At 47.4% G+C, this 15,705-nt stretch overlaps 1 protein-coding gene across 1 annotated transcript in view; it reads left to right on the top strand.

Annotated features, from left to right (window-relative positions):
- Positions 1–725: 725 nt before the first annotated feature.
- LOC106743804 (pro-neuregulin-2, membrane-bound isoform-like) overlaps positions 726–15,705 on the top strand; it is a 117,185-nt gene continuing 102,205 nt past the window's right edge. The window contains exons 1-2 of the mRNA XM_014618002.1: positions 726–841; positions 13,579–13,741. Coding sequence (XP_014473488.1) covers position 841; positions 13,579–13,741 — 164 coding nt within the window. The 5' untranslated portion in view covers positions 726–840. The remainder of the gene's footprint in view (positions 842–13,578; positions 13,742–15,705) is intronic.

Below are 15,705 nucleotides of genomic sequence, written 5' to 3'. Positions count from 1 at the left end.
CCAGCGTGCAACGTGCAGTCGTCGAATTACGGCCCTTCGCCACTTCTAATCCGCCGGAAAAGGGCAGGAAGGGGAAGCGATTAAATCTAATTTAATTCGCGCGACTCCCATCTTGACTGCGCGCTGCAGTTTATCTCTTTTCCTGTGACCTCTCTATCTCAGATCGTCCGAGAGTACGCGTCGACGATGCTCGAGTGTGACTTCTCGTTGCGCGACATCGTTAATTGTGGAACGCGAAGAGAAGCGAAACGGCGTTCCCTTCGCACGAACCTTGGTACCTCTCGTACTTGGCGATAAGCTCGTTATTTATTTAAATTCAGTTTCCGATACGAGAGAGAGAGAGATTCGATTGGGTTTCGCCGGCCTCGAATAATCCCCGCGTTCGATGCAGCGGACATTCTAACGCACGCGGAAGCGATCGCGTAATTGCAAATTTCGCGGCAACAAGACGCACAACCGGGCGCTACGTGCTGCGCAAACACGAAGATGCACGGGAAAGCGAGGTCAAACAAATAATACGATCTAGAAGCAGGGAGCGGCGTCGCCTAATAATAGTTCGGATTCGTGCTACCGGTTGTAATCTACGGGAAACTAAAATAGAAAAGGGGGAAGGGAGAGGCGCGCGCGGGCTACCGCCGCGAGCGGCAAAAGTCGCACAAAGTAGTACGAAATAATGCGACATTACCGCGGGAATTCATAATCCCTGGGAAATAGTTAATCGCAAAAACGTCAGTCGTGAAAGTGATCTCCGGGCTAGGTTCCTACGTGATTCTATGTGAGAAAAGAAGTTTACAACGGGTAGAAATTAATCAGAACGCGCCCAAGTCTGTAGTGGCCCTAAGTAAGCATGCCCTAAAATAAGGTCAGAATAAGACTAATTAACTGAAGACCAAATCAACCAACTTTGACTTTGGTTCCCAAAAATAATGTTTAAGTAGAAAATTTAATATAAATTATAGTTTCGCGTTTGAATTTTCATATAAATTGGTAGCACAGCAAGATATGCGAAGGGAGACGGTTTTTCCGTAAAACTTTAGCCTCGAAAATTCGTGGGAAATCGATTCGTGCAATTGCCTGTGTTAATTCAAGAGGATGATACACGGCGGCTTAACTAACGAGACGGTCTGTCATCTTACGACTTTCCCCGGCTCGATGCGCGACATCGGAGCCGGTTATTTAAGAGCTACGAACGCCCGAACTTTCGACAAATTTACTTTGCACCCCTCGGCTGCAGCCGCTGCTCGCGTCGTTTAATTGGAGTAATGCGCGAGAATAGAGCGAGTTCGCCGGTTAAGGTACGCGTGCGTGCTATATTTTTGCGCTTTCCGCCAGGCATGCCGGCGGCGTTCTCTCTCCACATCGATAAATTACTATTTCTGCGCCTCGTATGATCGCTGTACGGTCCTGTGTCTGCTTTGCTCACAAAGTGCATGCGAGCCGGAAACTTACGTCTTCTGTCAACGAACGCGCTCTCTTACGAACATTCCACTCGAGCACACATACACGCAACATACACCTGCACGCACATACAGAGCGTCTAAAGAAGATTTATGTAATGATAGTAACGTGCTACATCACAGTGGAATCTCGAGAAACGAAATTTCTTCCCCGATGCGATTCGCGTAACCTGATATCTCCGACTAATCTCGGTAACCGGGTGGCAAATTAAAATTCTATCCAAAATAGCTGAACAGGATAACAAACGAAGTTAAACACAAATAGATAATGAATGAGGCCTGTGCAAAGGCGCTTATTACACTAAGAGAAACGACTTAATAATAGCAGTTAAATCTCATCGTTTCTCTGAGCGTGGCCTTTGCTTCGGTTACTTTTGATGTTGACGTTAACAGCGGCCCTGAAATTATTCACTTTCTATGATGCTATTAATCGAATCGAGAGCAAATTATTATCGGAACAAAGTTTCGCAAATTATGCCCGATTTCTCGTTCGAATCCCATAACTGCGGTCGCGTTCTCATATGTGTCCGACTATCAATGATACATATGACGCACAACGTAATGAAACAGGTGCTCAGGCGTGTAATGGAATTTAGTATGAAAACTCGCGGAATTACAANAAACCCCCCCCCCCCGCTATCTGACTGTATAGACGCGCGCGAGGGGACTCGAATTATGCAGGCCGTCACGGCGGTGGCGCGACGCCGAAAGATACGCCCGGTAAATTACACCCACGATCGCGGAAGGAAAGGACATCGCGTGCAAACGAGAGCGGGGCTTCATTACGGGCGATGCAGAAGAATTCTAGGCCTCGGAAGAACCTCGAAGCAGTCCCGAGCTCGCCTCGCAAAGACGAGAGATTCTTCGTCGTCGCGTCGTGTGTCAACCGAGACACGTTCGTGAGGAAAGCTCGCTCGTGAGACGATTCGACGTAGAAATGAAAGTTTCGCGCAAGAAAATTTGCTTGAAGTAAATCTTAAGTAAATTACTTCCCATCGATCGACTCGGCCGTGAATCAATCAAATTGTCTTATTTTCCCTTTCGAGAACCCATTTCCCCATTTTTGAACTTATAAAGCATCGTTACCGAGGAAAAATTCACCTTTTAATCGAGAGGTGTACAACGTTGTACATTTAAAGCGCGCACGTGACGAGCCGTGAAAGAAAATTGCTATTGGGGAATGAGATGCGAAAGATGAGAACGAGTCTCGTGCGTACGAGAGTACGGAGAAACGAATATGAGAGACAGAGCGAATGAGTGAGTGAGTGAGAGAGAGAGAGAGAGAATAGAAGAGCACATGAAAATCTCGCACTAGGTACGGTCGCTTTTGCGGCATTTTTTCCCCGTTTCCCGTTCCGACGGTGCGAGCGGATGCACAAATACACTTTACCGGTAAATAAAATATCGCGGCCGCGCAAAAAGGACCCACGGGCAGTTTATCGAACATCGCGCTACAGTTATGCGCGCGCTCGCTTATTCGCAAGCTCGCCACGCAACCGCTGCTACGTCCCGTGCCATTTTTTCCTCTCGCCCCGAGTCACGCCTTTCATTTCTTTTTTTTTTCGCCACTCGTTATTTTTTTCCCTTTTTTACAAGCGCGAGAACGACGCGCTCGTAAATCGCCGGGTGAAAAAGCACCGTCGAATTATTATAAAATCGCGGTCGACCGAGGTAAAAGCTGCGGCGGGCGGAAGAATCGCGTCAACGACGACGCGGCTCTCTCTCTCTCTCTCGATGGTGCCTGTCGAACGTGCATCCTGCTCATTCTCGTTGGATCGAGATTGGCATCACTTTTCTACTTAAGTCTGACCGAGAATTGAACAGACTATTGCGCGAGGAAAGCTTGTTCTCGCGACCATTTCGATTCTACCAGTCGTATTTTCCAGCCGTATTCCCCGGCGAATCGTCGGACGGATCGCGCGGAAAAAGCGACGTCGATATTTCCGCGTTGGCTGGCAAACAGAAAATAAAGCACGCGGTGCAATTATCGCGTTATTATTGGCAAAGCGATTCGCCGGCCGCATTCGGGGCCGCGAACGATGAAAACTGCGGACGGCGCGGTGCTTTTCTCCCGCTCACGGTCGCTTTGTTTATTCGAGCCCGAGCATGCTAGAATGTTTTCCGACTCGGCGATGTAGGAAGAGAAAGAGAGGAGGAGGGATGTGAGAGCGTGCGCGAAGGAACGGCCTCATCTCTGTAAAAATAACTTTATTCCCGCGAGCGCGCGGGGACCATTCCCGGGCACGACAAATTAGACCGTTATGTTGTGGTTTTATGGGGACCCACGGCGCGATAAAAGGCAATAAGATGCGTATCGTGGGCGGTGACAATGCGGAAGGACCTCGCGCGAAACGACGCTCGTGAAAAAGGAGTTTACTGCTCTCGAGCATAGGAGGCAGGAATGCGCGCTGCTTTTTCGCCTGTCGCCCGCGTTTCAGGGCTCGCGCGTAAATGTTAACAAATTGCTAGGATTTTCGCGAGTCATTTCAGTCATTTCAGTGGCGCTTACGCGCGCCGATTGAGTACTCGATACGCGTAAATTTTGAATTGACGAATTCGGATGCCGGAATTGTCCGAATGTTCGTCGAGATACAACGATATTACTGTTTGGGAGATGAGATACTATATCGTGAGAGATGATAAGGTTTATAAATAAGTAACTTATATTTATGAGATTTTCATTAGCACGAACGCAGAGCGACTACGAGGCCGTTAAAAAGGGACCGAATACGGGCGACGTCGGTCGCCCTAAATCATTCTCTTTACACCCGGCGAGCGTAAACGTTAGGCCGCCGCGGCCTCGTGAAAACGAAACGAGAATAAGTTTGTCTCAATGCGGCCGTAGTAACGCGCGCTATCTCGTTAACTCGCCCGGCCGCAATTAAAACGAAAAACACCGGCAAGAAATTGCGTTTTCCTCTTTCCGGCGGCTCGTTCCGGCCGGTGGTAATCTTCCTTCTCCGAACTAATGAGGGGAAGGCGCCGTCGGTCCGCGCGTTACGAACGAGCCCGCCATAATCGTGATCGCCGCATTGATTGCTAGCGAGACCGCGTAAACCCACGTGATATCAGCGCGCTCGAATTCAATTCTATCAATGGTGATGAGCCTTTCTTTCCATCTTTCCAGAATTTGCATAATCAAGTTTCTCTCTTTCTCTTTTTTTCTCTCTCTGACTGTAATCATTTTTCTTTCCAATAATTTGTTCTTCCTTTCAATTTTTCATTTCAAACTTAGTTACATATTTGATTCATAACTGCTTTACTTCTATCGTTGTATAAACTTATCAACATGTTTATTGTTCACACGTTCTTTACGTCCTATTCTAGGACTATGATAAACGCTTTTCCCTCCTTTCTTCTCTCTCTCTCTCTCTCTCTCTCTCTTTCTGTTTATTTTTGTCTGGACGAAATTTTGAATCAGTCGCCAATAATGACCTCTCACCTGGATAGATAGAAAGAGAGAATGAGATAGAGAATGTATACGGAGAAAATTACATCGAATCTTCGTACACGGCAAACCTTTGATATTTATGCGACGTTTCAGCCCCGGGCATTAATCTCCTCGTACGCTTGGCACGTACGACTGATTACGAGCTACGATGTTTCCACGGTTTCGTATGCGGCCGTACACCGCGTATATATATGTATGTGAATACGTATATACATACGGTCGGCGCAGAGTAATAGCCGGGAAACCAACGGACAACCCCGAAAAAGTTTCCGGATTTTACGGCTAGTAGGCGAGTTTGAGAATTACCGCGAGCAAATCGGATAACTTTCACAGCACAGCACAGTAAGACGGTTCAATTTTCTCTCTTTCTCTCTCTCTCTCTATCTCTCTCTTACACTCTATCTTTTTTCTTTTTATTTTGCGCCGAGGAGGGATCGATACGACGACGACGTGCGGGAGATCGCGAAGTAGGGCGGAAATCAGAACTCGTTATTTCACCTGTGCACGTGCAACCGTGTCGTCTTTCGGCGGGGATGTTCGAGAAACAAGCGTAAGATAAGAAGATCGGTCGAAAAATTTGCGGCAAAAATATTTCTCTCCTTTCGCATATTCATAATATAATCGAAATAAATTCCGTAGTCAGGGGAATCGGATGTATGTAACAGACACGCAGCGTGCGTGTCATTAATTCTTTCGGACTAACGGCGCGATAAGCGTCATGATTTTAACGTGCCGATAATATCGCGCGTTTTACGTTTCCTCACGCTCGCATTTGCTCAACGCCTAATCCTCTTTTTTTTTCGGCGGGCGAACGAGACAGCGCGAGGCGTAAAGAAGCGAAATCATCGGCGAAACAACGCGGCTTTCGCGCGAAAACACGCCGTAAATACGTTTTACTGCGTCGTTCGCGCCGCAATCCGCTCGCGCGTTTCTGGGTCGAACTTAAAAAATATGGTGGATAATCGGTCGAGTAACAGCCGCTCGACGGAAATACGACATGTAGAAAAAAGGAAGAAGACAAAGTCCGCCCTTCGTTTCGACGTTCTCGCGCTGATTTTAACTAAAACGCCCCCGCTCGTCTCCTTTCTTCGTCGCTAATTTTATTTCCCGTACGCGCCCACGTGGAGCGTATACACACACGCGAGTGTGCATACACACACATCGCCGGCGCTCGTATGCTTTTTGTAACACAAACAACGATCCGTCGATACGCGTATCGCAATTATGTCACCTCTGAAGCGGTGAGCTTTTAGATGTCCGTACATTCAGCCCGTTATTAGCGAAGTAATTATCTACCGGTATCAAACGATGCGGGACAGATAAATGTGCTAGGAAAATTAATCGACGCGAACGATTAAATATCTGTTGACAGCGATCGGTAATCAGCCCCGCACAGCTGATCATAGCTCATCAGCGTATACTCGCGCAGACTCGATTACAGGCTGGGTAACCGGAACCACTCTCTGTACGACCGAACTATTCCCTGAATTGGAAATGATTATCCACATCGGACAAAGGTGCAAACTCACAGAGTCATACTGACGATGTGCACGCCCGCATTAATCGTTTCAAAGCAAATAAGCACAGCATGAAATCGCTAGTACGTTATCGCATCTTCCAGCGGGTCGAAAATTGTCATGCGCACTGTGCGACCTTTCCTCGCGCCCTCGCGCTGTCGCTATTAAAATATCCAAAATGAGGGAGAGAATTCGAATGGTCCCTTTGACCGAATTATGGGTCAAATAGACGTGGTCAGTTTGCGTTTGAAGAGTTATAGCGACGAGAAATATATGATCTATGAGTTCTCTCCACTCGCGAAAAATCGTCAAAGTGTCGTTCTATCCGTTAGATTTTTTTAAGTGAAACTTTACCATTTGCGAGACCGTTGTCTAAGTTCGAATTCTTTTCAATAACTTAAAACTTGATTTTCTACGAACGCATGATCAAATATTAAAGTAGAAGAGTTACATTGTATTCTAGAATTTTGTCCATCTCTTTCCTTTTACAAGCTTTTCAAATATGGAATTTAGAAAATCGTACAGGATCGTTGTGACCCTGTTTACGGTGTGAACGATTTCTCAGAAGTGTACAGTCGAAAGGTTATTCGCATGCCGTTTGTATAAAATACAACGATACCGACAATGCAGTGAAGAATTAAGGAGGAATAAAAGAGAAAAGGGAGGAAGAGAGGGGGAGACATCCGACTGTGTTGTCGGTGTGAACGCGAAGATAAAGCGACATAATAAAATAATGGCGGCTCGAACAGCTATATGCGACTTGATATCGGATTTAACGTCACGCTTGACGTCGCGTGCATCGTCATGTCAGCGCGATATCGAAAGATTCTTGTCGAGGGAATCGAGTGAGATTCGACAGAAACGGGCGAGCCACGAAAGAACATTCCGAACGTACATGTTCGAAATTACTTCTCCGACAGGAATGCGATGTCAGATTTCCTCTTTCCTAATGACATTTTTAACGCTAAGAGAGACGCTCCACGGTTTCGATCTTAGCGATTCCGCCGTTGCCGTTCTTCTTCGCGACGTTTTTTTACAGACAACGGCCTGGCGCGCGACGTCACAATATCTTGGTGGACTGAACGGCGCGCTAAAATACCCTTTAAAAAGCCGGCCGTGAGGATGGAATTAAAGTCGCTCGCGCGCGACTTGGCGTAAACTGCCTTCGAATTATGATAAAAGGGCCGTATTCGTGTTCAACCGAGCGTCGTTGCAACCCTCATCGCCTCTCGTCATGCAACGGCGCGGTGAATCAAGCAACCGCGCGGAGGATGGCGGGCTACAACCCTCCGACGCTACGCGCGCTATTTGTTATTTTGCTCTTTCGGCGACGCGTTCATTAATCAAACGCCCTCTCCTCGTCGTTCGTCCGGCATTTTTCAAGCCCGCGACAGCGTACGACATGCCGCCTGGCGACCGCTCTGTACTTCACCTTTTTTCCGTCCTCGTTTTCGAGCTTCCTTTTGCTCGGCGGAACCCACCCTCGCTGTATGGACGTTCCAAGACGCGAGCGTTTCGACGAATCCGAGAACGAGTGGAAAGTACCGTGAGATTCCTCGTTTCTTTGACGGAAATTTGCGCCAAGCGAACGTTTTTTTCCGAGGTGTCGCACCCCGATATATCGTCGACCGATCACGAGGTAGCTCGTGTTTTTCGAATCGGACGTTGCTGGCTGGTCGCGAGAAATTTCGATTTTGGATTTTATCAAATTAATTATTGCACGGTAACAAATTTTGTGTCAAAAACGATCCACTGAAATTTTCGTATTACTTTAACAAGGTGAATATATTTTACAAGGTAACATGTTGACAAGGTTAATATGTGAATTTAACATGTATTTGCGTATTTTTCAACGTATTCCCCATGTTGAAGTAACACAAGAATTTCGATAGACCGTTTTAACACTAAATTTTTAGTATAGTAAATATATTAATTACTGTATATGGTTAATAACCATAGTTGCTAGACGGAAGATATATCTTCAAAGAAATATATATAATAAAATACTCCAGATACTTTGGAAGGTAAAAATTTCATTTCAATAAATTGAATATGAGTCGGAGAGAGAGACAGTTCAGTTTTATTTAAACGTTTATCTTTCAAGAAAAAAGAACATGGGAAAAAGGGTCGGATAACGCTCGAAACAGCCGATTTAAATCCATAAAGTGACAGCATATCTCGCGACGAGTAAATTTCTCAGACTGATCCAACGATCACCGCGCTCACATTCCCTCACCGTCGATGAATATTGCGTTTTCCTCCTTGTTCCCGTTTCGAAGTCGCGGCTTATCCTAACCGTATTTTTCCCCCGCTTCGTCGCGAGGAGGTTATTCACGAAGTTTGAAATGCAGCCGGCGACCCGATGAAAAATTAATTCCGACCTGGCAGAGCGCGCGACGAAGATCGACCGGACGGTAAAACGCTTTTCCACATTTTCGCCAGGTTGATCCGCGTCGGGCGTCATTATCCGGCGCGCTGCACCTGACGCTCCGTCGTCCTTTTTTCCACGGCCGGCCCGGCGGTCCTTCGGCCGGGGAATTTCAACATAAATCCTCGCGGACCCGAATTCCGTTCCGATCGAGAGCCGCGAGCGCCGAGTAAATTCGAGTTTGCGGCGTTCCCGCGCTTAATCGTTAAATGACGTTTCGAACACCGCGCGGCTGTCCACTTTTGCCACGTTCTCTCTACAGCCCCGGCTCTCTTCTTCTTTTTCATCGACGTAGTCGCGCCTTGATCAATATTTATGCACGCATTTTAACGACACGGATGGTCCTTCATGGTCTTGCACGATCCATCCGCGTAGCTGGTTAATAGCGAATAATAAAGTGCCGGGAGAATCAGACGCGCGAGAGAATGCTCTTTTTTCCCCCTCCCCGCCCGAGCGAATTTCAAATATCGCGCCGGCCGCGAGCGGGCGAGCTTCCGCTCCGGCTTTCAGCGAGACGCGCGAAAGCACTTCCGGCGAGCGGAATGAAGCGAACACGGTCGCGGCTTAATCCGGTTTAATGCCGCGCGCAAAAATACGACGGCCGTTAGCGGAGCATTATACAAATTTCACCACGATCGCCGTTTATCGTCGCGGCTGATGATACGTACCGGCGGCGGTGTCGTAACTGCTTTACAGCGTTTTTTACACCCGCTGAAATTGCGCAGTCGGCTGCTTTCTTTTCTCCCGCCTCTCTTTCGCGTCCCGAATCCGAGAAATACCTCCCCATATCGCGGGGGGTGTCCGCGGGAAAATTGCCGGGCGAACGAATTGTCCCGAAAGCGGTGATAACGGACTGAATTTTCAACGATTAATTCGACCCCGACGTTCTATTTGGATGTATTTTTCACCGTTTCATTTTATCGAAACTGTCGATCTTTCTTTTTTTTTCCCTCGGGTGTAGCGAGCGATTAGGTTTCATTTAAAATCAAACCGAGCGTCGAGTGTCTGCGAAACGAGTGATCAAGATTGAATGGGACACCACGTGTCAATTTGACCGCGTTTCGTGCACCTGCACCGGCGAAATTTTCATCTTCAAAATCTCTTTTCAACGCATATTACTCTCTGATGAGTAATTCGCACGCAGTACCAATATTATCATTTACTTTTGCGAAACACATTAATTCATAGTAATGCCATGTATAAAATGTTCCGTCTGGATTTAATTTCGCGAGAAAACATCGCGCAAAAGAAGTAAAGAGTTCAACACGATGCCGGCTGGGAATTAATTAGCGGGAATAAAAGTAAATGATACATCACATATTTACACGTACACACCGCAAATTTGGGCCAGCAGAGAGGATTAAAGAGAGCGTAATAACGTTGCACATTATAATTCCATTTAATTTCAACGCATTAACACCAGTTAATGTGTTACGTTAGCGTCGATAAAAATATCGTTTCCCTCTCTGCACCCCTCGCAAAGTTTATTGGCAATGTTCTCTTTACTCGCTTCGTCCCATTGGTTTCTATCCGCGCGAAGGAGTCCGACAGCGTCTCACAAAGGAAAAACGCTTATTCGACGGCACGCGTATAAAAAGCGGGGGGAAAATCTATGTCTTTGAACAAGGATTCGATAACACGGTTTGTCGCTAAAGGACATTGACAACCGTCGTGAGACGACTGCACCGATCGAATTCGCTGCAGTTGCACCTGGAAAATCCGAACCGACGGCGTTCGTTCCTTCGCGTTATCCAACCTTGTTTCCTCTAACCTTGCGCTCCGTCGTCTTATTCCCACGCCAAATTCGACGATTCCGCAGCTTTTATTTCGCGGTATACACGCACGTAAATTGTAATCTCTCTCTCTCTCTCTCCCTCCCTCAATCGTCCAGACAAATTTTGTTTGCTGTCACTATATTAAAACAATTTGCCGTTCTAGCGAGATTTATTTTCTCCGTGTGTGCCTAAAGAGATACTCCTATCCCACGAGATAATAAACTCTCTCTGTCTTACCGACTCAATTATTCGCAAACGACTCCGCCGTTCAAAATTCACCGCGTGAATTCGTTTTTCGTTCGCCGGCCCTCTCGCTCCACCAAAAGACGCTCACGTTGAAATAACGTATTCGCATTCGCGGCGTTAGTAAGCTCCGCGCGGAGTCTTTGAGACGCGAAACCGCTGACTCAATTCCCAAAGCTGGCCCCGTAATATTCCGTATTTCATATGTCGCAGGTCTGGCAAGTACACGCTATACGCTATGGTACGTACGACATATTAAACGCTGTAGGCGTTTTCCGTGCGCGCGCGGCGCGATGCGTCAAAGATAATCAGGTCGCGTCGTGTTTTCGATAAACTTCATCGTGACGCAATTATCCCGCATGGTTTTCGGTCGCGGCGCGCCGAGAGAGAGAGAGAGAGAGAGCGCACGGTAGTTATAATGTATTTAACTATCAAGCGAGAATTTCGTGAATAAATAGCGGACGCCTCCCGCATGCGCATGCATTTATACGAATTTTACACACCACCTATCGTAAACCATACCATCGGAAATAGAAGGGAGAAAGAGAGAGGGAGAGAGCGTGTATAATCGCGAATGTGATGGATGAGCGTTCATCGATTCGCAAAATTAATTTAATAGCCGCGCAATAACGCAAGAAACGGTATTAAAGGGGGCCGGGAGGGGAGTAAAGGGGATCATGTTCTCGCGTGTTCGAAACAATACGATCGGTATTACTTTACGTGATCGCAATGGCAAGTATAAATCCTCCCGTCTGCTTGGTACACGCCGCCACCCGCTGATTATTCACCGTCCCGCTTTTGCCTCTACGTGATTATTCCTTATCAGGGAACATTCATTTTTTTTTTATTACGCATCGTCCGCAGTAGTATCTTGCTCTCGATACAACGAGGAGGGGAGGGGGGGAGGATATCGAATCGTTTTTCCGAGGGCACGACAACTAATTTAAATCAAAGGAATCGTGGGCGTGTCGTGTTCCAATTAAGCGAAGAATCTGTTATGCAAATCGAGCGCTATCGATTACATCTTCGACGAAGCGCCACGGCGAATTTACGACAAATATCCGAGCGACGTCGACAAGCCCGGCGGGAGGGGGAGGGGGGGAGGGACTTCATCGGACCGATTAGCGTGGAAAATAAACATCTCGAAATCGCGAACAACAAAATAAAGTTTCCGAAGCGCGCTCCGACTGTTGTTATTATACTCGTCGCATGCCCGAGTCGAAATGACATCGGTAATTCTTCCGTTTGAAGGCGGATTGTCTGCCTGACAGAGGAGGGAGGAAAGGACAGTTACCGAAACTAAAGTTTCCACGACGATAAGTCTCGTTAACTTTGCAGACGGTGAACCGTAAAACATTTTTCAATCGAGATTACTTCGTGGCTTATTATGTCGTCTATCCGTCGCGTGGCGGTCCGCGCGCCGTCTCTGCGAGATCGGCGGAACATAATTATCGCTCTTAATTGTCCGTCAATCGACCGGCACTCGCTCACGCCGGCGAAACCAGCCAGGGAGCGAGCAGTCGGTTATCGTCGTCGTTGTCATCGTTGGAGACCAGCCACGTGCTTCGTACACGTTCAATTTCCCAAACGCATCTACGAGACGACATCAATTTTATTTACACGCGACACACGAGGAGAAATATATTTGCGGCGAATGCGATCGCCGTATGCACGTGAAAACACAATAAATCAAACGGTGACGGCGACGTCCTACGCCACGCAGAGTCTGACAAAGAAATCTTTGCTAACGGCGCCTTATTATCATTCCCTGTCATGCGACATGAATATAATGGACGAGAAAGAGAGAGAGAGAGAGAGAGAGAGAGCTCATTGAACTGTATTTTCAGCGGGAATTCTATATCGTGCCTTTGAAATCACGCGATCTCGGCGCAACCTACTACTACACACACGCGCGCACACGGTGGTCTCTCTCGTCGTTTTTATTAACGCAAATCTCCCGCCTCTTCATTTATCCCCCCGGGTCGCTTTTGTTTCGCGCGATCATATTTTATACCGGGGAAAAAAGAAAAGTCACACGCGCAGCTCCCTCGCGTGTACACACGCGTTCGATTCGCGGCTTTTTAATAAACCCGCGCGTTCCACCCTGAGGTATTTCACTCTCGCGCGATCTGCCTGAACGTCCAGGCGAACCTAGGGAAGAACAGTCGCTCTATGCGCAATCTGCCTGTCCGTTCGTCCACGCGTATGTACGTTCCGAGCGGATCGTTTTTACACCCGCACTCTGGAGCGCAACGAAATTGTAAATCAATACTCGATAGCCCGATACGCCGTGCGTAACGTGACGTCCACCCGGGTGCCTTTTGCCAAAATCGGTGGGATAGCCGTATCCGGTTGTCGAAAGGAAGAGCTCCTTCTGCCGCACACCATCCGAAACGCTCTGTTTCTTTCCTTGCGCGTGTTTCCTATGTTTCCTTTTATTCACGCTTCGACACGAAGCGAGCGCCCGTCCACGTTTATGGACTCGCCGAATATCCGCCATCTCGCTGACACCGAAGGGTGAAAATCGGTTCTTCGGGGCAAACTCAGTTTCCGTTCGTTGTACACCGGCGCCGTCGTCTTACCTTAACTATATCGCACGAGTTAATTAAAGCCCTGTGGTATCGGTGGCGCGTCCGAAAGCGCCGCTAACACACACACACGCGCGCGCGCGCGCGCGCGTTAACGAGATTCTAACTTTTGATTTCAGTGCGAGAAGTTACGTTGTCCGAACTCAGGGACTCGATAGCGAGGTTACGGGAGAGAGTGAAGCTAGTATGCAGGACGAGGGGCTCGCCGCCCCCGAGTGTGCACTGGCTGAAGGACGGTGTACCGCTGCACCCCCGAAGAGGCCTCAGGATTCAGCACAAACGGTGAGCTAAACTGACTTTGCCATTAACCGTGCGCTCGTGAGCGTTTTGCCCTCTCCCTTCCTTGCACGACAGCTTTCGGCAACGGCGGAAAGCCGTAATAACACGTCGGGTCAAACTACTCAGACAACGAGCCGCGAGAGCAGCTAATTCTAGATATCCGCAACAGCGGCGACTACGGCTGTTTCCGCAAATTCACACAGTCAGTGCACGAAACCGCGCCGTGGTTCTCGACTCGAGGTGCGATCGTGCGAGGGTAGTTTTCATAATAATCGTATCAGGAGTAGAAGAAGAGGGCGGATTTAATCGATCGGAATCGAGCGAGCGGTGATTTTAAATACGTTAAAGATGAAATAATGCCTATTCGCTCGATTCTGTAATTTGTTAGGAAACAAGAGAAATGAATTAGCTAGCTCGCCCCTTTAGTCAACCAACTGCAGTCTTCCCTATTTTCAGGATGCGTAAGTCTATTTCGAGGGGCAGCGACACTGTCGTTACGGATTTACGCAATCGTGAGAACACATTTCTCGTCTCTTTCGTTTCTCTTTTAGGACTCCTCATAAGTTGAGGAGAACGAATGCGCTCGAGGTAAATGCACGGTGACAATAGGCGAGGCAAACGAGGAGAACGGCATTAAGGGCCGAGCGTTGCGAGAGTTGGGGAACTACTAGGAAGAGGGCAATGTGTGCCTTTCTCATAGTTCGATGGATTTTAACGAGCTCTCGAACTCTCGAATTGCAAGTAGCGTCGTGCACGCAACTTCGCCCGCGCGAAGCGTTTAGCGAAGACAGCGCGCGCGCGCGCGCGTCCAATTCTCCGCGCACTCCGACGAATGAAATGTAAAAAGCAGTCATCGTGAAAATTGCGAGCGGACGATCGCCGTCGGGGAAACTTTACGCGCAAACTTTTACCATATACGTTCTGAGGACGCTCGCGACGTAATACCATTAAGAAGTGAGACGCACATTCCTTGTTAACGTTACTCGCAACTTGCGCGCAACAAGAGAGGAACGAAAATAACGCGCGTCGAAATTACGATATCGTGGAAACGTTCGACTTTATATTCGTTCTCACTTCCCGCATGCATAATAATATTAATCCCTTCAGAGATACTGATCCATATGTGTGCATTTAGATACGTTCTATTTTTCTGTTTGAATTCGAACATTGTCGGCAGAAAATAAGATGTCGGTGAGTGACTGTTCGAACTGTCATCGTTAGGAGCATTTTTATAACATTCCAGTATTCACCATGGCTTTTAATTTTATTCGAAACTTGATATAACAGATAATATTTGCAATTTAAAGTAAAAACACACTTTTTTAAGATAACGGAGCTATATTATTTGACTTGTTAAAAAGAGCAGATGCGACTCTCACGAATTTGAACATTGTCACTAATTAGGATATTCATCTTAACGGACGTTACCGCGAGAATAAGCATTCGTCCGGAAATTCCACACGAAAAAGAGAAATCCCATCATATGATCGATACCGTACCGTATTTACGTCACTTTGAAACATAAATTCATTTTTTTTTTCCGATCGTAATAAATTCATCCCTGAAGAAGTTAATTACACTCATACTACTGACAGCGATTTCGCACGGTTTGCTGAAGAGCTGCGAAATAACTATTGAAAATACGACCGGGCGTTTACACGCTGCGCGAGTATCATTTTATTCAATCGGTCGTTTGGCTCGCGCGACAAGAGGCGGTCGTAGCAGCTTCCAGATTTACAATAAAACAGGCCTTGGAAGCTGAAATAAATGACGTCGTTGACAAATTAATCGGAATCATGCTCGACAAGCGCGCTCGATACATGTTACAAAGCGTACGTGCGCATTATGCAACGTATGGCGCGCGCGCGTAATTGCAGAGAACGCAACATCCGTTCGTGATCAATCACGATTTTAGTTCATCGCGCGCGATGTTGTTTTTCATCGATCGTAATCGCAAGCGAGCGGGC

Source organism: Dinoponera quadriceps, unplaced genomic scaffold (assembly GCF_001313825.1).
Source record: "Dinoponera quadriceps isolate SergipeBrazil2010 unplaced genomic scaffold, ASM131382v1 scaffold1249, whole genome shotgun sequence".
Classification (NCBI taxonomy): domain Eukaryota; kingdom Metazoa; phylum Arthropoda; class Insecta; order Hymenoptera; family Formicidae; genus Dinoponera; species Dinoponera quadriceps.
This window is presented reverse-complemented; position numbering and strand designations above follow the sequence as displayed.